This window comes from Erpetoichthys calabaricus, chromosome 1 (assembly GCF_900747795.2).
Source record: "Erpetoichthys calabaricus chromosome 1, fErpCal1.3, whole genome shotgun sequence".
Taxonomy (NCBI): Eukaryota; Metazoa; Chordata; class Cladistia; order Polypteriformes; family Polypteridae; genus Erpetoichthys; species Erpetoichthys calabaricus.
Window position 1 is genome coordinate 195,635,465 of NC_041394.2, and position 27,741 is coordinate 195,663,205.

The 27,741-nt window shown below is 34.5% G+C and overlaps 1 protein-coding gene across 1 annotated transcript in view; it reads left to right on the forward strand.

Moving 5' to 3' along the window:
- lrig3 (leucine-rich repeats and immunoglobulin-like domains 3) overlaps positions 1 to 22,565 on the forward strand; it is a 40,284-nt gene extending 17,719 nt beyond the window's left edge. Inside the window, exons 4-19 of the mRNA XM_028791343.2 lie at positions 9,577 to 9,711; positions 9,803 to 9,952; positions 10,262 to 10,405; positions 11,027 to 11,170; positions 12,509 to 12,652; positions 13,729 to 13,809; positions 14,623 to 14,694; positions 15,177 to 15,248; positions 15,357 to 15,520; positions 16,146 to 16,466; positions 16,706 to 16,987; positions 17,161 to 17,613; positions 17,846 to 18,004; positions 18,933 to 19,007; positions 19,271 to 19,525; positions 21,538 to 22,565. Of these exons, the coding sequence (XP_028647176.1) occupies positions 9,577 to 9,711; positions 9,803 to 9,952; positions 10,262 to 10,405; positions 11,027 to 11,170; positions 12,509 to 12,652; positions 13,729 to 13,809; positions 14,623 to 14,694; positions 15,177 to 15,248; positions 15,357 to 15,520; positions 16,146 to 16,466; positions 16,706 to 16,987; positions 17,161 to 17,613; positions 17,846 to 18,004; positions 18,933 to 19,007; positions 19,271 to 19,525; positions 21,538 to 21,773 (2,887 nt within the window). The 3' untranslated portion in view covers positions 21,774 to 22,565. The remainder of the gene's footprint in view (positions 1 to 9,576; positions 9,712 to 9,802; positions 9,953 to 10,261; positions 10,406 to 11,026; positions 11,171 to 12,508; positions 12,653 to 13,728; positions 13,810 to 14,622; positions 14,695 to 15,176; positions 15,249 to 15,356; positions 15,521 to 16,145; positions 16,467 to 16,705; positions 16,988 to 17,160; positions 17,614 to 17,845; positions 18,005 to 18,932; positions 19,008 to 19,270; positions 19,526 to 21,537) is intronic.
- The last annotated feature ends 5,176 nt before the right edge of the window (positions 22,566 to 27,741 follow it).

A 27,741-nucleotide genomic window follows, 5' to 3' on the forward strand; every position in this document is an offset into this window, starting at 1 on the left:
AACATCATTGCTGCTTTAATACTCATTAATACTCATTAATACCATTAATACCTATTATATCTAACTATTACTTAAACGATTTCCATTTATTGGTAAGACAAGTACTGAGGTTTTTTTATTTTTTTTATTTTTTGCTCTCTCCTAGCCATTCTGCTCTATGGTCTCAGAGTGTCCTTATAAAATATTATGCACAGTAATTCCCCATAATAATCCAATTTACCAGAAAATTACTCGAACAAATTTGATAGGTCTCTAGTTAAATAGACAATACTTTATTTGTTAGTTTGTTGCCTGAGGAGCAAATTCAAAGAGATAGTAAATGAAAACTCCAAAATGCACCATGTACTTTGGCTAAAAACACTGAGAAGAAGGATCATTTTGTTGGCATTGAGTTCACATTTGCCTGGGTATGGATTGCTGGGGGTGGTGTTGGGTGCAAGTTGAATGTTTATAGGTTGAGGAGCAAGTGAGATGATTTGGAGCAACTTGAAAGATTGTTTCTTTTTCATTTTCTTTTTTTTCATTCTTTTCTCCTAATGCTCTAATCAATAATATATCCTATAAAAAATTTTAATTTAATTTTAATTTCTAAATGATTAATTTTCCCATTTATTCTTCCACTTTTTCACTTTTATTAAAATGGACACATGCTTTCACATAAGGACAATGTTTGCATCTCTGAACAATTTTCTTGTTTCTTGGACAATTTGTAAAGGACAGTTTTATTAGGATGCTTTTTTTCTGAAATTTTGTTATTGTTACTATAAATTTTTTGGTAGGCGGAATTACACAATTTGGTTTACCAGATCAGAATTTGATACCAGTTTTTGCATGCATTGTTATAATTGGCAGATGGAGGTGGAAAGTGTAACTGTAGTCTTATGGTTTGAAGCTCAGTACTCTAGCCACTTTACAAAATTTGTATTGCTATTACAGTTTTTCAGTGTTGGTCACTGCTTGGTTATTAAAAACAATAAATGGGTTTATGATCTACTGTCATCTTTTGTTGCTAAAAGTGCAGTGAATATTTTCAGCTTGAGAAATCAAGACATTTTTTTACTTATTACTCATTTAAAGCACCAATAGTGTAGGACATGTGATCCTTCCACAAAACAAAACAAAACAAGTAGGCCCACAACTATTTCTGCTACAAGTCTAATTCAAAGATATGATGGCAAGAACATGCATTTTTGCTACAGTAATGCACTTCAATAATGCTGTAATCACACAAAATAGACCACACATTTCATGGTGATTGCAGAAGTTCTTTCCCTGTAAGTCTACAGGATTTGCCAGCAGATGCAAACACCTTTGTTTGTGCTCCCCTTTATAATTTCTTGAAAACAATGGTTGTGAATGACAACAATTATGAGTGCATTCACAAAAAAATACAATACTGATTTGGGTTAGATCCTGTGTTTTACCAAGTAATTTGCAGACCAAAATTTGTGGGCAAACAAGAACACAACAATTTATCTTTGGCAAATTGTGTTTTCCAAAACTTTTCATTAAAAAAGTGACAATAACAATTACTTCACCAGATAACCTGAGTACTTGATCTGCGACCTATCAGTGAGCGTATAGTTCTTTTGTTAGCAAGAGTATTTTAAAGCCCACTGTAATAATAATAATAATAATACATTTTATTTATATAGCGCCTTTCCCATGCTCAAGGCACTTAGTAAGTTCAAGGTCATCATTAATGTTAATTTGACCGGCTGCATAAGGGATGAGCTTTTTCAGGTGATCACTGGGAATAAAATACTCTGAATTTAAAAGTATATCAATTAAAGGCCTGACATCTACATACTATATGCCTCTGTGCAGCCTACCAAGTACTAGTAGTTTCAAACCTCCTTCAGGATTTCCGTTAGTTTTGTCACAGGACTCTGCAACATTTTTCAGTGACAGTTTTTCTCAGCTGTGGCAGGGAATAATTACAAGTCCTCAGTTCTACCTGTGGTTCTTTGTAAAACTTCACTTTTGGGCCCTGAATATTTATGTTTGCCTCTGGAAGAGCTCATATCACCAGAGGGTCCCTGCACTTTACTATAAGGCATGCAAAATTCATCACCCAAAGGGTGTCTGCTTGGACTTCTGAATAGGCAGTGTAGCAAGCTGAGCAATATTCCTTCCAGGGCAGACACCTTAGAAACAGAAACAGAAATATTTGTTTAATTCATAAGGTTTTAAATTTAAAAAATATTTTCTTCAGCCACGTAAAGAGCTCTTCTTTTGTGCAGACCCAATATTTGGCATTGCTTTATACTCTAGATGTAACACTCATTAGGTGTGTCCTTAACTACAAAGTGTCATGGTATTTATTTAAAGCTCTTTAATCGGGTGTAGGTTGTTGTCGGATCAGAAGAAATATTTCTATCCCCAAAGGTGAGAATTTATTTATGGAAGAGAAGAGAGAACAGTAGGGAAGATACAGCAGAGAGGGAAAGTTAAGAAGGTAAATTTTCCAACAGAATCAAAATTCTGGCAGCTGTTTGTATGGCTCAGACTGGGCATACAATTATTATTTTTATTATTTATTTGTTTTTGGTTTATTCCTTTTTTCCCCAGAGTTGCTGTTTGCTATTTTTATATTCATGTTTTATTAGATGCTAGCTATCATTTTTTTGTCATTATACAAGATCACACTATTCTAGATCCAAACTAAATGGTACTGAATTAAAAATCTGGGTTTTCTGGGCAAGACAGATGACTTTCCATACTTGCACTGTTATATATTTATAGTACAACAATACGTTGGTCTTGCTAAAAATAAGAGTTCAGATTAGTTCAAAAAGAAAATTAAAACAGTCTTGATCCCTCTAAGTTATTATTTAATTTAGGCCCCCTCTGAGCGCCAGATGATCAATATTGACCAACTTAAAGGGAGTCTGTTGACTTCAAATATGGAATTACAGTGGTGTGAAAAACTATTTGCCCCCTTCCTGATTTCTTATTCTTTTGCATGTTTGTCACACAAAATGTTTCTGATCATCAAACACATTTAACCATTAGTCAAATATAACACAAGTAAACACAAAATGCAGTTTTTAAATGATGGTTTTTATTATTTAGGGAGAAAAAAAATCCAAACCTACATGGCCCTGTGTGAAAAAGTAATTGCCCCCTTGTTAAAAAATAACCTAACTGTGGTGTATCACACCTGAGTTCAATTTCCGTAGCCACCCCCAGGCCTGATTACTGCCACACCTGTTTCAATCAAGAAATCACTTAAATAGGAGCTGCCTGACACAGAGAAGTAGACCAAAAGCACCTCAAAAGCTAGACATCATGCCAAGATCCAAAGAAATTCAGGAACAAATGAGAACAGAAGTAATTGAGATCTATCAGTCTGGTAAAGGTTATAAAGCCATTTCTAAAGCTTTGGGACTCCAGCGAACCACAGTGAGAGCCATTATCCACAAATGGCAAAAACATGGAACAGTGGTGAACCTTCCCAGGAGTGGCCGGCCGACCAAAATTACCCCAAGAGCGCAGAGACGACTCATCCGAGAGGTCACAAAAGACCCCAGGACAACGTCTAAAGAACTGCAGGCATCACTTGCCTCAATTAAGGTCAGTGTTCACGACTCCACCATAAGAAAGAGACTGGGCAAAAACGGCCTGCATGGCAGATTTCCAAGACGCAAACCACTGTTAAGCAAAAAGAACATTAGGGCTCGTCTCAATTTTGCTAAGAAACATCTCAATGATTGCCAAGACTTTTGGGAAAATACCTTGTGGACTGATGAGACAAAAGTTGAACTTTTTGGAAGGCAAATGTCCCGTTACATCTGGCGTAAAAGGAACACAGCATTTCAGAAAAAGAACATCATACCAACAGTAAAATATGGTGGTGGTAGTGTGATGGTCTGGGGTTGTTTTGCTGCTTCAGGACCTGGAAGGCTTGCTGTGATAGATGGAACCATGAATTCTACTGTCTACCAAAAAATCCTGAAGGAGAATGTCCGGCCATCTGTTCGTCAACTCAAGCTGAAGCGATCTTGGGTGCTGCAACAGGACAATGACCCAAAACACACCAGCAAATCCACCTCTGAATGGCTGAAGAAAAACAAAATGAAGACTTTGGAGTGGCCTAGTCAAAGTCCTGACCTGAATCCAATTGAGATGCTATGGCATGACCTTAAAAAGGCGGTTCATGCTAGAAAACCCTCAAATAAAGCTGAATTACAACAATTTTGCAAAGATGAGTGGGCCAAAATTCCTCCAGAGCGCTGTAAAAGACTCATTGCAAGTTATCGCAAACGCTTGATTGCAGTTATTGCTGCTAAGGGTGGCCCAACCAGTTATTAGGTTCAGGGGGCAATTACTTTTTCACACAGGGCCATGTAGGTTTGGATTTTTTTTTCTCCCTAAATAATAAAAACCACCATTTACAAACTGCATTTTGTGTTTACTTGTGTTATATTTGACTAATGGTTAAATGTGTTTGATGATCAGAAACATTTTGTGTGACAAACATGCAAAAGAATAAGAAATCAGGAAGGGGGCAAATAGTTTTTCACACCACTGTAATTGAAGTAAATGTTTATCTGATATGTTTGGATTCTTGCTGGGATATGTATGCATATATATTTAATGAAGTGCATTTTGCACAGTCAGTGGACCTGCTTCAAGCTGCTCCACATGCAACTTCTGCTCTTTCCCTACAGAAAAAAATGTCGGCAGCCCTCCAGGACAGCCAAAGGGACTTTTTGGGTTGGGGGTGAATGTGCTGTTGTCTGTTTGGGATATTCACTTCAGATGCTGTCTTATTTGTAGCAGACTTGCAGGCATCTTGAGCAAAAAAGAAATAAAATACATATGCGGACTGCATAATATGGAAACGTACCAGGCCTGGTATAAAGTTCAAAGGCGTACTTCTTAATTGTTAGTGTAAATTCACTATTCTGCGTCTATATAGTGTTAAGATGTGAGAAATGCTCTATTTATAATATAATAAAAAAGGAAAACTGGGAATCTCTGAAACATCTAAGGCTGTACTGGAATGTAGTGTTTGCACTCTGGCAAATAAAGCTTTAGCTGCATTTGGCTGATCTGCTTTCATACTTCGTCACTGAAAGAAAGAACATAACAATCTTGATTATTAGTGCTTCTACCAGGATTCCTTATGGGGTCAAATTGTATTAATAACACCATTAACATTTATGTTTGTCCTAAATATTGTTTATGAATGAAAAGGAGACTACTTAATGCTGTCCCCCATTTTTGAATTTATATTGAACTTGCTGTGTATAGTAACACTAGTTTAATACTGTATTCACTTCATAAGTTGTATTAATCCTTTTGGACAAACATGGTATAAAAAGGTTTTGGGAAACCAGACAGAGCTTTAATCCATCTGAGTAAAATGCAATTTTTTGACTTACCCTGCTCAAGAACAAGTGACTAGTGTGTAGGCTCACATTTGTTAGTATTTGGCACTTCCACTCCAATATTTTACACAGTAGCTACATGTTTAAACATCATAAAATTGTGCAGAAAATTCAGTTAGTATCTCAAGTAAGACAGATCTTAAAGAGATCCCCCCCGTCTAACCTTTTTAACCTTTGCAAAGCTGCCTTTAAACCTCTTACTATATTTTGTAGATTTCTTTACTTAAGACTGATTAGGTGCAAGTTAACACCTTTATCTGGTAAAGCACGTATTTAACCAGGTGGTTATATCCCTGGAAGGGTGGCAGCAAGGCACAAAGCCCACACATCCTGTTACTGCATTGCAGCTGAAAAGCCCAGGGCTGAGTACTGTCTGAAAGGCATGAAGCCTCTCAGAGTGTTGACATTTGCTTTCTTTTTTTATTCTGTAGCTGCCTGCAGTCTTCTAGGTTAGATTTCCCCCATTAAAACTGGAAATTCAGGTTTTTATTATTCCCACTGAAGACTGCCATGTATTTTAGCTTGGGGTACATGTAAAATGAAACCAGGGTAGTGTGTATGTCTTTGTCTGTGTCTGGTAACCTAGCGCTTTTTCAAAGACTCCTGCAAATCCGCACACAAAAGACAAACTTGTACCTTTTTATTGGCTTCTTATTGCAACAGAGGAGAAGAAAAAAAAAATACTTGCAATATATTGCTTATGACACAGGTGGTACACAGTACAAACACGTTTATGCATATCTTTCCTTTATCATTTAAGCTATTTTCTCCTTATTTGCATGAATTTTGTCTTTTATATTGCACCTTCTGCTTAATTTATGTATATATAATGCATTTATTTTAATACTGATATATTTATATTAGTACATTTGCTGTCTATGAACAACACTCAATAGTGCATCACTTGCAAGGTACCTTGCAAGACAGCTTTACAGGTGTGTGTAGGTACATAATTTTTGTACACAGTGATTAAGTGCTTTGTTTATGGTAGAATATTGAGTCAGGTGACACGTGATCCTGCACTCAAGGCAGTTTTCCAAACCAGGTCTTTCACCACTAGATCATACTGCCTGCCAGTTTTAGGGTACTTTCATAAAGTGTACAACAATATGAAATTAATAGAAATTGAGGGGGTGGGAGGAAACGGATAATAGAGCATTGTGTGACCTTGTGCCAATTGAAAATAAGAATTTTAAAAATAATTATTTCATTTTCCTTTAAATCAATTTCTCGTGATTTAACCATAAGTCAAAAAAGTTCTTGTCCTTGTTTATGTCCTGTGAAAATCATTTTATATTGTTGTATAACACATCCAATTTTGAACCCGCTTAACCCATTCCAGTGTTAAAAAAAGCCAAAACCTATCCCTGCAGCATTATATTGCATGGCAAGAATCAACCCTGGACAGACTAGCATTTCTTGCACAAAACCACACCTATTCATACAAGTTGAATTAAGGGTTGACAATTGATCTAACACACATACAAAGTTCTACATTTTCAAAATGAGGTTGAGGTGGAGATGTAGGGGATGGAATCTTCTGCTGATATGTGAGACTGTGTAAAACTCACATAGGCAAAGCTCAGGCCAGGATTCAGGACTCTGGAGATGTGGATCAGCAGTGCTAACCACAACCTTATAGTGAATTCTTTTAGACAAAATGAATACACCATGCTCCTTCGTCAATGCAAAAACTTGAACTAGCTTACTCTCCAATTTCTAACTTTCTCTGTGAAAGAAAAAAATGACTTCCATTCTCATTATGAAAATTACTGTTCAGTAGTGAATACTGTCCTGGTACACTGTGGCGACCTGCAAATAATGAAATTATACCTAAAAAGGATTCTTTATTCAGTTCCAGTCCAATGCTCTAAGGAATGTGTGAAGTTGATAAATGGTCTCCTGCTGTTCTGTGATACTTGTGTGCTTTGTGAGCTGTTCCTAAAGTTGTTTACTCAAATGTCCCATTCGCATCCGTTCATTTTATTTGCTCATTTGGCTCACCTTGGCTTATTAGTTTATAACACAATGTGAGATCTCCATTCATTCTTTTTCAAACCTGTTTGTCTGTTTCAAAATATTTTACTGCACACAATTGTATAAAACATTCCATCTATTTTTGCAATTTAGAAATAACAACATACTGACAGTGGTTTATATTTAAACTATTACAAACTGACTTGCAAAATTTTTTTTTTAATGGGCAAAATTAGTGAAACTTCTGTACAGTAATAGCTAATGGTGCACATTACAAATACTATTTTAATTATGTTAATGAAGTTCCTTTTTTTGTCAAAATGTTCATTATACCAATTATGACATTCATAATAAGACTGTTTAAAAAAGAAAGAATATTTTCAATTTGAGTGGTATAGTGGATGTTGCTTGTAACTTCTATGTAAATGCAGAATTTGTAATGTATAGACTGGCAGTTTTTGAACTCCTGTCTAATCACTTGTCATGCTAAGCACACATTCTCCTTTTTTGTATAGTATTTCAGGTTTTGTGGGTACAAGTACTCCCACTTGCCAAAGATGTGTCTTTGGCTAGCTGCTGACTTATAATCGGCCTAATATCTATGAGTAAGGGTGTGATGACTTTGCAGCCTGTTTAGGGTTTGGATCCTACTTCGTGACCAGTTATGCCCAGACTTCCTGATACACCTTAATTTGCCATTGCAAAAGAATGGATGGAGTTTATTTTATACATTTGTCTTGTTTTGTTGCATTCGGTCTTGTCATTTTTGTGGACACTTTTACTTCTTTTTGGAATACTTGTCAGAAAGGAAGCAGTTTTCTAAATAGGTCTTTTTTGTACCGTGTACTTTCAAAAGCAGTGTTATTCTTGCCATAATTTGGATAGGCTGATTCCAAAGTACACATTAATCACTGATTAAGAGATTGTTTGAAATGAAAGCTAAACTGTTATGACCTCTGAAAGTCACATTTTCTAAACTGTAGCGAGTGCAGATTTTGTGTTTTGCAAAATGTATCTATTAGGTATTGCTACTATGTTTGTTTGCTGAACTCTACCTGATTTAAGGTCAGTCCTTCAGCTGGAAGTGTTTTTTACCGTAGATTTTAGATATATGGAGTGTTCTTTCTATAATCTGTGTTGAAATTAAGGACTCTGACATTTGCTGTTAAATGAGTGAATTCTATCTAAATAAATAGTATGACTAGTTGGGATGAGTAAAAGTTTCTGCTTGTTGGAGATGTTGACGTCAGTGCAGGCCATGCTTGTTGCACATTTATGCTCTTATACATGGTGGTCATTTAAAAACAAACAAATTATTGATTGATTAAAACTACAGTGCATTAAGTATAAATGGTTACAGAGAAATCATTAGCCATTAACACACATGAACACACAATCATATTGAGATGGTTTAATATGATTTATCTTCTAAATTTAAATACCCATTTTAAATTACAAAAAGATACTGATATTAGTTTCTTCTTCAAGATGATTCAGTCTTTACATCTAGGCCATACATCTAAAGAAAGATTAAACCCTCTCTGGTTATATATAATGAATAATGTTTATCATGTAGTCTGTGAATTTAAATGTCAAAAAAATGAAGAATAAGTTAAATGTTTTTGGAAAAATGCTGTTAATAGAGTTCGGAGCACAGCAACACACACTCCTGTATGCATTTGTAAAGAATTTCTGTTTTCTGCAGCAGCAGTTGTACAAAGAACACTCTGTGTAAGTTGTGTTTATAACTGAGCTGCTTCACACTGCAATTTAGGAGGCGTGCAGTTCAGGAAATTGCTGGCTTCTGCTGTGGTGCGCTTTCACTAAGGGAATGTTATTCATCACTAAAGTAATTGCCAGTTTTAATACCTTGTTAGTAATTACCTTATAAACAAAATAACACAGTATAAACCAGGGGCTGTGTGACCTGTTACCTAACTTGTTATTTTTAATTAGGGAAAATACCACTGTTGTGACACTCCGAAATATACATAATTTGTTGGTATTTGATATAGCTGTTTATTAAGATAAGGGCAGCACAATGAAAAAATGAAGGTACTGTATGTAATATGACAATAGCAAAAGGGCTTGTCTGGACAAGTGTTATAATTTAAGCTTAATTTATTCTATTGAACTTAAAGTGCATATAATTAAACTGCCAGCAGTCTTGTATCAACAAATTTTCTTTGTTTTTTTATTGCAGGGCACATAACAAGATAGGGGAGTTAAATTCAGAGCAACTGAAGCCGTTTCAGTCCTTGGAAACTCTGGATTTAAGTAATAACAACATTTCTAAACTGAAAAGTTTGTCATTCCCTTCAATGAACCTAAAATATTTGTAAGCTGAATTTAGTTTTCATATCATCTTTTGTGAATGTTATATGTAACATTTAAAGTAACATTTAAAATGTCACTGCCTTCTTTTTAAGGTATATTAGTAATAACAGAATTTCATCAATGGAGGCTGGTTGCTTCGATAATCTGTCCAGTACTCTTCAGGTCCTGAAATTAAACAGAAATAAAATTTCCTCCATTCCCCACAAGATGTTTAAGTTGTCGCAGTTACGCCTTCAACACTTGTAAGTGTTCTGTTGTCTTATGAATTTGTATATTTGAGTTTGTTAAGGATGTAGCATGTATACTTTAATTATGTGTGCAATGATGTTCTGAGATATGGAGCAGTTTTTGCATTATTAAAATGGCAACATGGCTTATGTATTATTATATTTGGATAACTATAGTGAATGCTTACTGTATATTATTTTAATTACTGTTTGATAGATTTGGGACCTATGAATATAAATTTACTCTTAGACAGACAGACATGCAGTAACACGGTGAATTTTATAATATTTTTCAAATAAGTGACCTTTATTTTTGTTCCTTAGGGATTTAAGTAGGAACAGAATTAGAAAAGTAGATGGACTTACTTTTCAAGGATTAGTTGCACTGAAGTCCCTGAAAATTCAGAGAAATGGCATCAGTAAACTCATGGATGGAGCATTCTGGGGTTTAAGCAGTATGGAGGTCTTGTAAGTACTAATTTTTCTATTTTTTTTAGCTTATCACTTATTCTGGTAACTGTTTCTCAAATGACCCATATAATCTTTGTATTACTTATGTTCAGACATTTAGCTAATTTTCTTAATTATGTTTAATTTCAGTGTTTTTATGTGAGTTTCGTAGTGTGAATATCTCAATGTTATTCTTAAAAAAAAAAAAAAAAAAAATCTTCTGGAAAGTTATGTGATAGTTGCTAGCTAAATGCAAAAGACTGACTTTTTAAAGGCAGAATTATATTGAGATATCTGAGTAATTTTGACAAATGTATGATACCTTCAGTTTTTTGATAGGGGAAGAAGATTTGTACAGTTTAAAGACAATCATTCCATGATTGGTGTTTTAATATATTTATAGTATGATTAAACTTTGCTTCTTTCCTTTAAAGGCCAGTATTCTTTAAAAATGCCCCGTTCAACTAGTATAACTTCCTTATCTATAGGTACTGCATACAGATTAGAGTATTAAAATCATTAAGACTCATTAAAATGAAAGTATGAAGAAAGAAGAATCTAATGAGATGTTCTCAAGAAGACCATTCATTGTCCTTTATGCGTGATGATGTTTACCTTTGTCTTTTCTTATATTTGCAGACAACTTGACTATAATAATTTAACAGAAGTGAGTAAAGGATGGCTGTATGGCCTGGTGATGTTACAACAGCTGCACCTCAGCCAGAATGCCATCAGCAGGATCAGACATGATGCCTGGGAGTTTTGCCAGAAACTCAGTGAGCTGTGAGTTGCTTTTATTCTTTTCCAGCTAGAGTACAGAGTTCATGCCAAAACATGAGCCCCTTACCAGTGATCTGTGAGTTTTTCATAACAAAGTTTCCAAGGTGACAAACGGGTGACAACAACAGTGTTTTGTGTGAAGAGTGGGTTACTTTTCTGTTGTGAAAAATCAAATTTGACCACTAACAAATATCACAGTGTAGCCTAACTTAGGGAATGAGATTAAAAGGAAAATGCAGTCCTAAGTTTGTTCAGGGAAATGTGCTTATTACATTCACAAAGAGATAAATAATAGTTTTAGAAATAGTGTTTGATATTAGTATTAGGGCTGTTTGATGTGTTGCAGTTTGTGTCTTTTCTATCTTATAACACTGTGAGTATAATTTCTAGGGATGCACTGTCTGTGTGTACATTCTTCCTTCTTCTTGCATGGGACTTCTCCAGGTGCTACAGTTTCCTGCAAAGTACCACTGAATTTATATTAAGGTTGATTGATGTCTCTTAATGTACCCTGAATGAGTAAAGGTACAGTCTAGAATTAGTACTGCCCTATTCAGTTTGGGTCCAGATCCCCATAACATGGTAATTAAGAAAGAAGGACTGCAAAATAGGTGCATATAACAAATGTGTTTATTTTTTTTCACATATCTTTGTTTAATGTGTATTAATAAGCATGGACAGCATAAAGTTTATATTAGTTAAGTTCAATAACACTTTTTTTAGCAAGGCTATGAACAAGAATTCCCCAAGCATACATGTTAACAGTCATAAATCTTTTGAGTAATGGTAATGTAATATCAAATAAATATGGAAGTGAGTAATCAAGTCAAAAATAATACTGGACTCGGCATTTAACTGTGGATCCTTCTGTTTGGTGTGTATTTCTTGTTTGTATTGGATTTTTCAGTTTTCTCTCGCTATACACTACAGCATAATATTACCTCTGTGTGTGTGTGTATGTCCATGATTGTGTCCTGTGATCAACTGGCCTCAGATATGCCAGAAGTTACTGCCTCGTGGCTATAGATGTCAGGAAAATTTCTAGCTTTCCATATCACCTTTGGAAAAATTAGGTGCAGAAAAGAGATGTCTATTCTTTTTATGTATTGCTGACTCTAGTCTTCATTCTTCATCATTTTCATTTATGTCATAAAATCTGTCTTCATTCTAAACTTTTCATGTAGATTTATATGTACATATTTACTTTTCCTTTGTTCTAGGATTACAACTAATTGATTACATGAAATTTTATAAAATACATCTGAATAGACTTAAATTCCTAGGATGATATTTTTATTCAGTTTGATTGTACTTTTAATTGCTTCATTGCTCTTTTCACAGGGATCTCACCTCAAACCAATTAGCACGGTTAGATGAGTCCAGCTTTGTAGGCCTCAGTCTGCTTGGCAAACTTCACATTGGAAATAACAAAGTGAGCTTCATTGCTGATGGCGCCTTCCGGGGTCTCTCCAGTTTATATGCTCTGTAAGTGTAGTAATTATTTTAATATAAACTATTGGTGGAATTTTGCTAGCCCTTATTCTAGAGCATGTTTCTTTTTGTAGTTAAATGAGCAGGAGCTGTACTGGTGTACTGGCAGTGCGAAATTCCCCAATTATTTTAACTGCATAATTGGTTGACTGTGAGTTTCTAGGTTAATTTTCAAGAGTTGCCCCCACCCATTGGCACATCAAACATGTGTTGCTGTTTTTCTGTCCCACAGTAAAATGACTATATGCTCTGTGCATTGTTTATATAATCTGAAGGAATACAGTTTCCGATAACTTAATGATTCATATCATTGAATAATGTGTTTACTGTGTTACTACTAAAATGCAAAATATGTGTAAATTAGCTCACTGTTTTACATTACATCCTTTATGTATCCTACTTTGAAAGTTTATACAATAGCTGATAAGATATAGCTGTACATCTTCAAAGTGGGGTTTTTTTTTTCAAATTAAATCATCTCATGCATTGTTTTAAAAAACCGAGATTTCTTTAAAGCTAAAGAAATGACTGAGTTTTCTAAGAGAACCATTACAAACGTAACGAAACCTAGATCATTCAGCTTTAGCCAAGCATGAACATAACGAAACTGATAGTTTAAAATAATTAAAGAAGGGAATCTGCATGCATGAATGGACTGAAATTCAATCCACAAGTTATTTAGAATTAAGTATTTGATCCTATAGGAGGTATAGTTTGTTTCTCAATGGTTTCTACATTGCTTTTGTTTTCTTTCATGTGACCTTTTTTCCTCAGACATAGATTTTTTTTTTAAATAAGAGTCTATGCCCACTGAAATGCAAACATGCCTTTTGAGTAACCTGAAAAGCAACTCATCTGTATATTAAGAGCCTACAAGACTTGCAGGAAACCTTTTTTTTTTTAAATTAAGCAACTCTGGTTCATGGAAAGCAAGAGGAGCATGATACACTTTTATGATTTTGTGCCTCATGGGACTTTGTTTACCACTTGTTCTTTTTAATGGCTATAGTGGCAAGGTCACAACTGTTCATAGAGTTATGAGATTTTTATTTTATATGTTAATTTTTTAGGGACTTGAAAAACAATGAGATTTCCTGGACAATTGAAGATATGAATGGAGCTTTTTCAGCCCTCGACAAGTTAAGAATACTGTACGTTAAAGATGATAATTTTTATAATGAAGCAACTTTTAGATGTTAAGTCCACCAAGTCAAGAAGTCAGAATATAACTGTACGCAGAGGCAACTGACATCTTTGAGACAGCAAAGAAAATAATATAATATTGCAGTAGTTATGCAGTATGTGCAATTAAAGGAAATGTATTAAAATTACAATAAAATCAATGTTTATATCTAAGTTTGAAGTATTTTTTTCATATTATTGCTGATGAATTTTGAACTAACAATGTTTGGAATTATCTATTTGTTTGCTTAGATGAAAATAACACAGGTATGAAGATTATATTATTATCTGTACCTTTATTGTATATTATTTAACTAAATATCTGGTATAGAATTCAATGCTGTACAGTATTAAGCTTTCCATATGTGTGTAGTTTTCTGCATCAAGTTTTAATTAGAATGTTTTTGCCTATTTTCTCCTCCTAACTGAATGTTAGACCAATGTTCACTCTTAATACCTTTTCAAATTGAATATTAGAAATACTCAGTTTATTCAGAAATAGTTATGCATTATGTACATTTCATGAATTGTACAGTTCTTAAGTGCTGTAAGTTTACCATGTAATAGTGAACTTAGTAATGACGTAACACCGCAGTTACTCATTATTCTTCATATTTGCAAAGTTTGCAAATAAAGTAAAACACATTTACTGCTTAAGGTTGAAAATGTTCATGTTAATGTATTATATGGATTTCTCATATTCAATGAAAAAACCTTTCATAACAATAAAAAAATAAGCTTTACAAAATGTTTGTCTTAATTATAAATCTTCTACATTTTAGGAGTCTTCAGGGAAACCGTATCAGATCCATTACTAAAAAGGCATTCTCTGGATTGGATGCACTCGAGCACCTGTGAGTATCCTAGTGTGATTCTTGGTTAATTCTTCACATTTAAAGTAGTTAAGTCAGTATTTGGGAAGTGTATGACTACTTTAAACCAAACCAGCTGTTTGAGATCAGATAGTCTCCCCTCATACTGTTCCATAAATTAGCTCAGACAAGAAACCAGGCAGTCTGTTGTAGTCAGACTTTCCATCTGGTGGAATTTGTATCGATCACTGTATGTGTGGGTGTAGGCTGGAAGAGTGCTTTTCAGCGCCAGAGACACATGATTTTAATTAGTCTTTCACAGGCATCTTGGAATTTTTATTTTTATTTTTTAAGAGCTGAAGCTAAGAACTACATAACAAACGGGCATTAAAACTTAAATGTAATTGGCCCTTATTAGGTGTTTCTAAATATTTTGTTGAACTGTTTGAATACTTTTATGATTTCCAGACCAGGGAGCGTCACTTCATAACTGTTTAATCTTTCTTTTTCCTTTTCATTTACAGAGATCTCGGCAACAATGCAATAATGTCTATTCAAGAAAATGCATTTTCACAAATGAAAAAACTTTTAGAGCTGTAAGTGTGGGATGCTTAGCACTTCTAGTATTTATGTTCTGTTTTTGTTCTTTTTCTTGTTACTGTTTTTTATATGTAGTGAATTGTGAGGCTAATTTCTTTTGTTAGGCACTTGAACACATCAAGTCTCTTATGTGACTGTCAGCTGAAATGGCTCCCTCAATGGGTGGTGGATAACCAGTTTCAGACCTTCATTAATGCCAGCTGTGCCCATCCCCAATTGTTGAAAGGGAAAAGCATATTTACTGTGAACCAAGATGACTTTGTTTGTGGTGAGCTAAAAACTTTGTACAGTGTTTTCAACAATTCTAAAGCATAAAGAGTAATTAGTTTGACAAATGGCAAACTTAAAGCTATAGCTAAAATAGTTAGGTTACTGTTGAATATATTTATAATTTCATTGAAAGTTCAGTTAGCACTTGTTCAGTATTTGACAAGGCACTTAATTTCATTCCTCTCTTCTTAGTTTTTCTGGGTAACAGGCCACCCTACTTGATCTTATAGTCCTTACTTCAGAGCAGTATTTTTTTTTTTCTGGTTATTTTTTTCAAAATCTTCAAGCACCACTCCTGACTAGTTTAAAAAAATAAATACTAACCTACTCAGTGGTGTCATATAGCACAGTAGGACTTGGCAACATACTGATTTGAAAAGCAGAGTTAAAGGGAAAAACAAATGTCAAATATATTTTACTTTAAGATTTAGGTACAGTAAATATATGTGGGTGTTTTTTTTTTTTTTTGCTCGCACACTCTCTCATAAAAGAACCCACTACCAATAAGTAAAATAAAAGTTGCCATGGACAAGTTCCAGTTTTTGTATTGGCCATTACAAATGATTGCCTCATTCCAAGTCATGTTTTACAAACTGTCTTTTGGTTTTTTTTTTTTCTTGTAGATGATTTTCCTAAACCTCAGATTACAGTGCAGCCTGAAACTCAGTCGGCTATTAAAGGTTCAAATGTGAGTTTTATATGTTCTGCTGCAAGCAGCAGTGATTCACCAATGACCTTTGCTTGGAAAAAGGATAATGAGGCTTTAAATGAAGCTGAAATTGAAAACTATGCCCACCTCCGAACTCAAGGAGGGGATGTTATGGAATACACTACAATACTGAGGTTACGTGCTGTTGACTTTAGTAATGAAGGCAAATACCAGTGTGTGATATCTAATCACTTTGGATCTTCGTACTCTACTAAAGCAAAACTGACTGTAAACAGTAAGTTGACTATTAAGGCTATTGTTTATTTATTAACTGATACGTCAAGTGGTTAATTTATGTTTATGATGTATTATATTGAAGTCCAGTTCACTAATGTTTAATTTTTGCTGGTTTCATGTCTCATTCAGAAATCAAGAAAACAATGCATAAACTAATAGAAAGAGTTTACCTGCAGAATTTCTAAGACACTGATAATTTACCTTGAATTGCTTTTTTTTTTTTTTTTTGTACTGCAGTGCTGCCATCCTTTACAAAAATACCAATGGATCTTACAATCCGAGCAGGAGCAATGGCTCGTTTAGAGTGTGCAGCTTTTGGACATCCAACACCACAGATTGCTTGGCAGAAAGACGGTGGCATTGATTTCCCAGCTGCCCGTGAAAGACGCATGCACGTTATGCCAGAAGATGATGTGTTCTTTATTGTAGATGTAAAAATTGAAGATATAGGTGTCTACAGTTGTACCGCTCAGAACAGTGCTGGAACAATATCTGCAAATGCTACTTTAACTGTTTTGGGTAAGATTGCTGTTACTTTTTGAAATATTTTATAGTTGGGAAAAATGGAGGTAGTAATCAAAATATGTTACATTCAGAAAGAGTTTCCTTTTCTGTTTTTGTAGTTGTGTATTGTGATATTTATCTGTATTGTATAGTACTAATTGCATTTTTTGCTTCAATATTTACCTTAGAAACTCCTTCTTTTATGCGTCCATTGATGGATAAAACTGTTGGCAAAGGTGAAACTGCAGTTCTTCAGTGTATTGCTGGTGGCAGTCCGCCACCAAAACTGAACTGGACAAAAGATGACAACCCTTTGTTTGTCACAGAAAGACATTTTTTTGCCGCAGGAAATCAACTGCTTATTATTGTGGACACTGATGTAGAGGATGCTGGGAAGTATACTTGTGAAATGTCTAATACACTGGGAACAGAAAGGGGAAATATTCGCCTCAGTGTTATGCCTAGTCCAAATTGTGATGCCACTCAGAGTGTTGGGCAAACACTAGAAGAGGATGGATGGACAACGGTGGGGATTGTTATAATTGCAGTTGTTTGCTGTGTTGTTGGAACATCATTAGTATGGGTGGTTATCATATATCACACAAGACGGAGGAATGAAGATTGTAGTGTGACAAACACAGGTGAGCAACATTTTGTGTAACACAATGTGATGTTACAATACAACATTGTATTTTTGAAATTTATTAACTACTTTGTATTATGAAATTATACAATGGCACACTAGTTACTTTATAAACATTTTGGTGTGCTGTTAAAGGTTTTTTTGAGGTTTTCTAGGTTTGTAGCATTCCTGTGTGACTATCCCCAGTTTTTATTAGGATACTTACATAATTTTATTTATTTTGCTGTTAGACGAAACAAACCTGCCTGCAGATATTCCAAGTTACCTGTCTTCACAAGGGACACTGGCAGAACGGCAAGATGGCTATGGGGCTTCAGAAAATGGTAGTCATCACCAGTTTATGGCCTCTTCAATTAGTGGTTATTACCTACAACAGAGAGACCCTAATGGTAATTACTAATATGCCAAAATAATTCTATGAATGTAGTTGAAATCTTAGTAAGAAATGTGGAAACATAAGATTTTTATAAAGTACTTTTTTTTTTTTACCTTATGAAATGATTTTTCAATTTTAGTTCAATGACTAAGAGACATTTTTATAGAAAAGGTTTTGGTAAAATCAATTTTATGAGCCTCTTAGTTTTCGTGTGCAATGTTTGGCTATAATGTTTTGAAAAACTGAATTATTATAAACTGAAACACTCCAACACAGGCATATTATAAATACCACCAGGAAGGAAACTGTCGATACAATCTATTAGATTTTTGTAAAAGACAACTTGGATAACAGACAAAAGGAAACCATCCTTAGTTGAACTTTCAAAAAAGCATTTGATTCCCTTCTTCATGTAAGATTAATTCTGATGCTAAAAACCATTAGCATTGGAGATAACTTTTGAAATTGGATTTCTAAGCCATTTAATATACTAGACTCTTAAAATGCACTTGTTAGATCACATCTGGATTAAAAGACCTCTCCTTCTGAGACAGGCAAAGGAATTTAAACATAATATGTATCGAATAGTGAAGACTACATGGGCAGCAAAGTTAGGTCTTCAAAATTCTCAAAAGCAGCAACAAAGTTGATTCAGCAGGTGTTTTTCAGCTAAGTGGTAAACAGTACTGAAGGGCACAAGTTAAAATTAAGAGCAAGTATATTACAGAGACAAGTCGATATGAACACTTCACATACAGGGTTGTGGAGATTGAAAAGCACTGAGTTACATACCTGAAGCACATACTTTTAAAGGTTTTGAAAAGAGTCTAGATGGGATAGTGGAGTAACCTAGCTATTAGCAGACCAAAAAGACTGCTCAACTAAATGGTCATATTTTTTTTTAAATATCTTATTTAATGCATTTATTTTTTCTCTCACAGGAATTTGTCCTTTAGAAACAGGTAGTGAAGCAGAAATAGATGCTGTACTGGATCCTCTGCTTTGTCACTATCAAGGTAAAATAGGAACTTTTTGCAAAACAGAAAATAATATACAGAGATGAGTAACTTTCTACAGTTTTTGTTTGTGTTAAATTGATGTTTTATTTTGATGTTAAAGTATACTTCTGGTCTTGGTACTGTCTGATATCTCTCCTATAGTATGTTTGTTGTTTTTGGTAAAACAAAAAAAGAAGCAGAGAGAAATTTTAGAAATTGTTAACATATAATATTAACCATTTGAGATTTTAATGGAGCTGATATTTTATATTTTTCGCAAGGTTGCACACCTGACCAAAGAGCTATTTGCATTGATCCTTATGAAGTGGGGTTTAAAAACTCCAAGAGGAGGGATTATTATCTTTGTAAAAACACTCTAGAAGACACTGGTGAGCTTCCATCTAGCAGTATAATGATGCAGTTGCCAAGTGGAAGTCAACATAACTTTACTCATAATCAAAATGATGGAATATGTGACAGTGATGTTCCAGAGTCAACTCAATTTCAACAGAGAATACCACCCTGCAGTTTCATGGGTAAGTAAAGCATCGCCCTGTTTTCTCTGTTGATGTATTTCTGTGTTCATGAGTTTGTAAGTTAATTTGTTTTCTGTCATGGAGGTTTTGTAGAAAATAAAAGATCTACTTGAGATAACTAAAAAAATCTAGATGCACATTTCATATGAAACTGTATGAAGTAGGTTTTAAAGGTAAGGTATCAACTGCATTACTGAATAATGAATTGCATGTGTTTAGTGTCAAATATGCAGTTAAAGTGCACAGAGTGCTATCACCTCAGTATCGCAGTATCACAATTAAATGTTCTGAAATCTGGTCACTTTACACTTGAGGCAAACCCGATCTAATATTAAGTATGGCAGAATTAATGAATTGTGAAAATGCCTTTCAGGTGGCTTGGAGGATTTATAGTTTATAGAAGGAGATGTGTAATGGAACATACAAGTATTAAGAGTTGGCATGCTGGGTATATGAAAAGAAATGTGCGAGAAATTTGACTTAAAGGAAAAGACATCAATGGGAAGACCATAAAGTACTTTTTTTTTCTTTTTCTTGTCAGTTAAGCCGTGCCAGTGAAATTGTTTGATGTGGGGATTCAGTATCTGCTAGTTTTAGGTTACTAATAAATGACTGGTGAGAATGGTCTTGGTGTATGTCCCAGAGGTTAGAAAAAGCAGCACAGAGAAAGATTACTTTTGAAATAGGTTCGTTTGAACAGTTTTTGGAGTGCCGTAGGGGAGAAGTTATCAGTTGGTGGTTGCGTGAAAGAACGTTTCAAAAGTAGGAAACAGATGACCAACACATACATTTAACAAAGATATATATTGTATGGTGAATACATAGGTGCAAAGAAGTTCAAGTTAGCTGGTCATCTGTTGAGTGTCTTTGCATTTCATTATAGTAAGGAAAAAAAGTAAAATTAAGGGCTTTTTCTATTAGTAGAAATATTTGGCTACTGCTTAAGTAAGTGTCTAAAAAGAAAACCCCCAGCCACCACAGCCCTCCAGAATGTGAGTTTCGATAGATAGATAGATAGATAGATAGATAGATACTTTATTAATCCCAATGGGAAATTCACAATACCAATACAATTTTCACATACCGGTTTAAAATTTGGAAACAATCTATCCAGGACTTTTTAATTACTACATAGTGATATAGAAACAGCAGCTCATACTAATAGTAGGCTGCCCTGTTTAAAGTAGCAAACAGGTATACTGTACGTTGTCAGCTAACATGAAATATATTATAAAGGTATCCTATTATTGGTCTACACTATTGTGGCAGACATAGAAAATTAGACACACAGTATTTCTTTATGCAGAGATATGTCATGTTTTCCTCATGCTCTGTCACTGGAGGTTTGTCAGTAAAACATGAAACAGTGCTACACACACACAAGTTTAGAACTATAAATCATTCAGCACATCCCAAATAATTCTGTCAAGCTTTTTTATGTGTACCTATTTGTTGTATGCATATTTTATTTTTATTTGGATCTGTTTGTGACCATAAGAAACTTCTTTTCTTTCTAAGAAAGTATTTGTACTGCCCTCATAGTTGTGTCTATTTTGCTTCGCTTTCATCATCATAAACTTCCTGAAAAATGCTGAGAGTGGTGGTAAAGGTTTTACTGAATTAAACTTGTTTAACTACAGTAAATGTTTATCAGCTGCTTGGAACTCATCCTTCACTCACATGCTAGTAGTGTTCTGCTGATGTGCTGCTTGCACTGTGTCCTACAGACATTGCCCTTTTTCTAAGTGATATCCTTCATTTTTTCATGATAGGTACATTAAGCAGATATTTGGTAAACAATTATACTAGATGTGTGCTCTATCAACCAGCACCTATTTGCATTATAATTGTCTTCTTTGTAGCATGGTATTCAAAGTTTAGTTTATTCAAAAGAAACTGTATTTTTTTTTCTTACAAGTAGCTAGAATTCTGCCCATTCTGCATAAGGTTTTTAATGTTGTGCATTTTTACTGGGAAGTAAAATCTAGTAATTGTGATTGTTTTCTCTCTAGGAACGTTTGGAAAATCAATATGGAGGCCACAACAAGAGTTTTCTCTGAACTGTGGTCAAACAACACCTTACAACCCTGTTACTTTACATGAAAATCCTTATTCTGCAATGGATAGTGGTTCAGAGCCAGAAGATGATAAAATATTGAACTGTGTTGTTCAGAGTGCGGACATTTATGAGCAACCTTTTGACAATATCAGGACTCCTAGCTTTCAGTCTTACAGAAGCAGCACATAGCCACACAAGCACAATATTCCAGCATGGTGGATCTAAAGAAAAAATGCCTACCTCAGTTTTGAACTGTGTTCAAGATTTGAACTGATAATGCACAATCATTCAATGGGAATGTAGAGCAAGTCGAGGACTGAAAGAACAATAACAGCATGTGCTGTTTACTTTGCAAATGAAATATAATAAATTGGTTTAACATATTGTTAATGTTATACTTTTTTAATTAAGTATATGTTTTGTAAATTAATTATGTAAATAGGTATTCTACTTATTTTTATAATGTGGGTTGTCTTTTTAATTGAATTGCTATGTTTCATGAAAATGTTTTACAGTTTATCATTAGGCTTTTTGTTTTTTTTTTCCAACAAATTTGGGCATCTTTTGCACATAAATATGTACACATATGCTGCTATAAATTTCCTGAATGAACCTTTACATATTTGTATGGTAAATGCAACAAATTTAACAAAAGAAAAAAAAAAACTTTGGGATTGACAAAGAAGAGGAAGTTCATTAAAATATTTTGCATATGTTTAGTTAGCTGTTTCAAGATATTTTAAGTCATATTGAATACATGTCATCAGCACTAGTGTACAAAAATTTACAATTTTAATAAAAAACATCTTCAGAATTAATTGTTAGATTGCAAATATTTGTGTTCAACATCTACCTTTAGTATGTCAGAGTACAACAGTAAAACAGTTTGTATTCCTTTGCAAATTTTGTATAAACTGTAAATATGCCAAAGGTTATACTTTTTATTTTATATATTTAAGTAAAAAAATTGCTGAAAAAGAATGTACAATATGTTATTTACATTTACTGCACAAATCGCAGAAATCTTTCCACCCCTTTGAAAAATAAATCTTAGGATACGTGTATCATCCAAATTTTAATATTTTTCACAAAATGTATAGTTTTAAACAGTTCTTGCTCATGTGAAGAAAAGGTGTTACAGTTGGAAAAGGAAAAAAAATCTATAATGGCATAACATCTGCCTCAGTGTTTTTAGTTACATAAAATGAGGTTCATGATTAGGAAATATCAAACAAAGAACTTTCTTTATTATCCTCTGCCTTCATCGCTATTTGTATATATAACTTGGTAGGGCTTGGAAAAAATACAGTTTGAAATTGTAAAATTATCATGTAGCTACATTTAGAGTCCTTCACATATAATGTACTTGTGATATTTCATGAACCTTATGCAAGTCCTGAAGTTATTTATTCTGGTGCAGACCTAGAAACTATCTTGTTTCCTTGATACTTCTGGAGGGGGGTATTGGTCTGATTGTTTCAGTCTCCCTCGCAGTCATGTATGGCTCCTCGAACAGGCCTGTTGGCTGTAGGGGCAGGTTAGGGGGGGAAGGGGGAATTGGGTCCTTATGAAAATTAAACCAGCTGGGTTTTAGAAGCTGAACTTGGAGGTAGTGATAAGAAGTTATACACCCTGAAGTGTCAGGTTTTTGCATATGACAGAAGCAAGAGCGACAGATGTGTTAATTATTTTTCTGTGTTGTGCTTTCCACTGTATTTAGACCTGGTGCTAGATATTGGCCTATGTTGGTTGGTTGAGTTAAGATACTCAGCACAGATAATGTTGTTGTTGACTATAATATTTATTTTCAGAAATTTAAGAAGCTTTATATAAGTATGCAAATCAATACAAAAAGACATTTCACAAAACAAAGATCTACATTAATTATATATCCTATATATATTATAAACTAGCCTTCCCCCATGGCACCACCCACATAGTAGTGAAACAGGACAGTAAGGAGGGCCCTGCCCAGCTTCCCCCTCCCCTCAGCCTGCAGGCTCTGTCTCGGATTAGCGCAAATATATCGCTCCTACAAACGACCTCTGATTTTTAGCGCAATGAGAGAAAGCAAAATCAACCGGAATGTTCAAGCAAATTATAGAAAAAACCCAATCTAAATCTGTTAAGTAGTTCTCTCATCTGCTAGCTAAGCAGAGGTAAGGTACACGCCCCGAGGCTGGCACATGAGTGAGGAGGGCCCCGTCCCCCTCCTCTCAGCCTGCTGCATGTTTCTCGGATTCATGCAAATAAATTGGAACTGCAAGCAAACTATGATACTTCGCGCAATGACAGAAGTCGCAAAATCAACCGGAATGTTCAATCCATGAAGTAGTTCTCTCGTGAAAAGCAGACAGACAGATGTTGGATTTTATGTATATAGTTTTTTCTTTTTTTTTTTTTTTTTGCTTTAGCATTGTAAACTTTTTAAAGATTAAATATATATAAATATTTAAAATCCACCCCAAAAGTGCCAAAAGAGGAACCATTCTTAGACCAGTTTAAGTTCTGAATATGAACGCTACCAAAAATATAGTACATTTATAATAACTATTCTTTTTCCATGTTTTCTCTAATACAATAAAATATCAAAATATGTAAACCTAAAATATACTTTTAAGCCCTTAAAAGCAAAACTTTGCAAATCAGTCATTTTCAAAAAAGATTTGAAAATATATGTTGAACAAGAGTCCTCTTCAGCAGTACAAAAAGAACACAAATCATCCCGCACAAATTTAACTGGTAAAATGTATGAGTAATTTTAAATAATATCTCTTTAACCTTATTTGTAATTGTACTTAAAACCTTATTTGTAATTCAGATTTATATCACCAAATATTGCATTCCAAAAAGAAATACAAAAAGGGATGAAAAGGGGTTTAAAAATAGTACTTAAAATCCAGTGCCACATTGTTTGTTCAGCTTTCACAAGGGCAGTCTCAGCTTTTGATGAAATGGATGTTTGGATTTTTGTGATCACTGGTGGGAAAGGAAGGCAGCACAGTTCATGTTATTGCAGTTGTTTGCCGTGTTTGGGTTTAATTATTGAATGCAATGCATGTATGAGCTGTTGTGATTGTCCTCTTTTGCTAGCTCTTCATGTAAAGCATTATGATCCCATCTCAAAGTCTTCTTGTGTAAATTATGTACTATGTGTTGTTCTCTCAGCTAGTATAATGAAGTAGCTAGTTTGTGTTTGATGGCCTGTAATAACAAATAAGCATTAGCATTTGGACGAACGATACCCTTCTTATTGACATATTTGTAGGTTGGTTCTAGCAGGTGGCAGGAGTTCAGTTAGGATGTCTTTTTCAGGCCCAAGGACTCTTGACCTTATGGTCCAACAAGAGATAGAGCTGGTTGTGATCTGGGAAGGCACTCCATCCTCTCTATAGGATCGCTCCCCAAGGAATGAGCATACAGGTTAAATAGTTTTGTGAATGACATATAAACAAGGAGAAAAAGCTTCCAATACCAAACCCTGATGGACACAGCATCTAGTTGTAGACAGGAGTGAGGCACAGCTACCGACATGATTGTAAACACATTGAAAATGATGTGATGAGAATGAAATAAACCAAATATGAAGAATGGTAGCACTGCTGCACTTCACAACAAGGAGTCTGGGGTTTGCATGTTCTCACCATGTCCAAGTGGGTCTCGTCTGGGTGCTCTGATTTCCTCCCACAGTCCCAAAAGGTGTATTGAAGTTGTCCTGGTGTATGTGTGTTTGCCATGTAATGGACCGGCACCCTATTCAAGTGTTGGGCCTACTTTGCACCCAGTGATTGCAATCCTGTGACCCTTAGGAAATGACTAGATGCACAGTATGTTGGTATTGGTTGTTAGTTTCTTCTTTTTTTAATCATGTTGGAACCTTTGCCTGATTCTGACCAATCCTTTTAAATCTTAGGAATTCTGTTGTAAGGCTTTCAACAATGGTTAATTTCAAACTGGTTGTTAAGTGTGGCTTTGGCTTAAATGAACTGTTTTTTTAATTTGGACTAGCTGACTTTTGAGCTAGATTTGTTTAAAACGAGCTTAATTTAGCTGACATTTTGCTAAGCTTTTGACATTTAAAAAAAAAAAAGATGTGAAAACTAATAACCAAAAAGTAAAATTAGTATTTTTTTATATATTTTAGTCATTTTGGTTATATTTTGCATCATTCCCTAGTTTTGACAATGTCACTGTTACCTGCCATACTTCATGAGATAAAACCATTAACCACTACTGCTCCAGCTACTGCTAGCAGTACCACCACACGCATCATCCCAAAAAAATATCATGAGAGTTATTTAGGGAACTGCAAGCATTTAATCCCATGTTTTTCTAATCAATGTGCCCAAGCAATTCTACTCAAATATATTCAGAAATTACCAAAATACTGATCGTTGATAAATTCCCTACAGGTTTAATGCCAGAAAGATCTGGTAGCAATTTAGGATTGTTCAACAATGAAAATAAAAGCAAACTCTTGTCTCAACCATCTAATAAATTAACAGAAATACCTTTTTGACAGGACTAAAGTAAAATTAGGAAACTCTCACAAACACATCATGATTAATGACTAAACCGTCTACAGATATCGACTATAGCACATTTTAATGGAGAACAGTCCAGCCTAGAGAAGAGTGTCTTTGTGCAGCTAATCTTTCTTACAGTATTTTTGTTTCCTTCTCGCCCCTAAATTCTTCATATTATTCTGTAACTATTACAACATGTCAGGCGTACATTTTATTATTTTTGTGCAAATTAATCAATGGTTTAAATGTTTTTCTTTGTCAATAATACAGTCAATCACTTGAACATTGTAATATTTGTCTTAATAAGCTTTGATTTCCTTCTATCTTAAAGAAGAAAAATCGAGTTTGTAAACAAAAGGATGGATGGGCAGAGGAAAAAATACACGAGTCAAATTATAATAAATCATATAGAGACTAAATATATATAATAATACTGAGGTAAATATCATAATAAGAAAAACTCCACTAAACAGAAGCAAATAGATTTCTCACTCTGTCTAAATTTATGACATTAACACAGCAAGCCTTCAGCTTATGAATGAATGCATGTACTTGGATGCTCTGGATTGTTTAGCATATGTTGCATATGATAAAATATATAGAAAAAGAATTTTATGATCATTTGACATTTTGCATAAATGTATCAGACTCACATTTCCAGAATATTTTTGTAGTTGGTGAGGCAGTATCTTACATGTCACAAAGAACTGCATCTATTAAAACCAAATGAGGGTCCTTTATAAGCAGCAATGCACATTTCTAATTTTGTTAATTAATGCATGCATGCATTAACACACACACACACACATTTCACACATTATACTGTGTATATATATATATATATACTGTGTATATATAAAAATTCAACGTCTGTCTGTATGTCTGTCTGCTTTCATGAGAGAACTACTTAATGGATTTAGATTTGGTTATTTTCTATAATTTGCTTGAACATTCTGGTTGATTTTGCGACTTCTCTCATCACTCTCAGTATCATAGTTTGCTTGCGGTACCGATTTATTTGCATGAATCCATGAGAGAGGCTGAGGGGAGGAGGAGGGGGCTTCTCAATTACGCGCCAGCCTGTTGGAGTGTACCTTGCCTCTGTTAGCTAGCGTTACCTGTTTGTTCAACAGACATTATCATCTACAGATTGTTAAGGAGTAATGTTTGAAGTTTTTGAGAGAGACATCAGAGCTATGTGTGTTTTAGAGGGTAGCTGCTGATTATCAGAAATATCACGGCCACATGCTTTTCTCCCCACACGGTGGATGCTCTACTGTCAGATCTGAACACAATCAAATACAGTGCCAACATTTGATGTTGGAGTGTACCTACCTTCCACTGGGCCAGAATTCCATTTATTTTTTTTAATTGATTTTTAAAGTTTGTCCTGTTTCACTAATACGTGGGCGGAGCCACGGGGTACAGCTAGTCTGCTATATAATAAAACATTAAGGTCTGTCTGTACAATCTGATCTGAGTAATCTGATTGGTAAGTTTGGCTTTGGTGATGTGTCGAAAGAGCAAGTGCAAGTGTGAAATGCACAAGGAGGAGTAAAAGCATATCCAACCAGCATATCACGCTAAGAAAGTTGCCTTTTAAAGACGGAAAGTATAAAACCAAGATATGT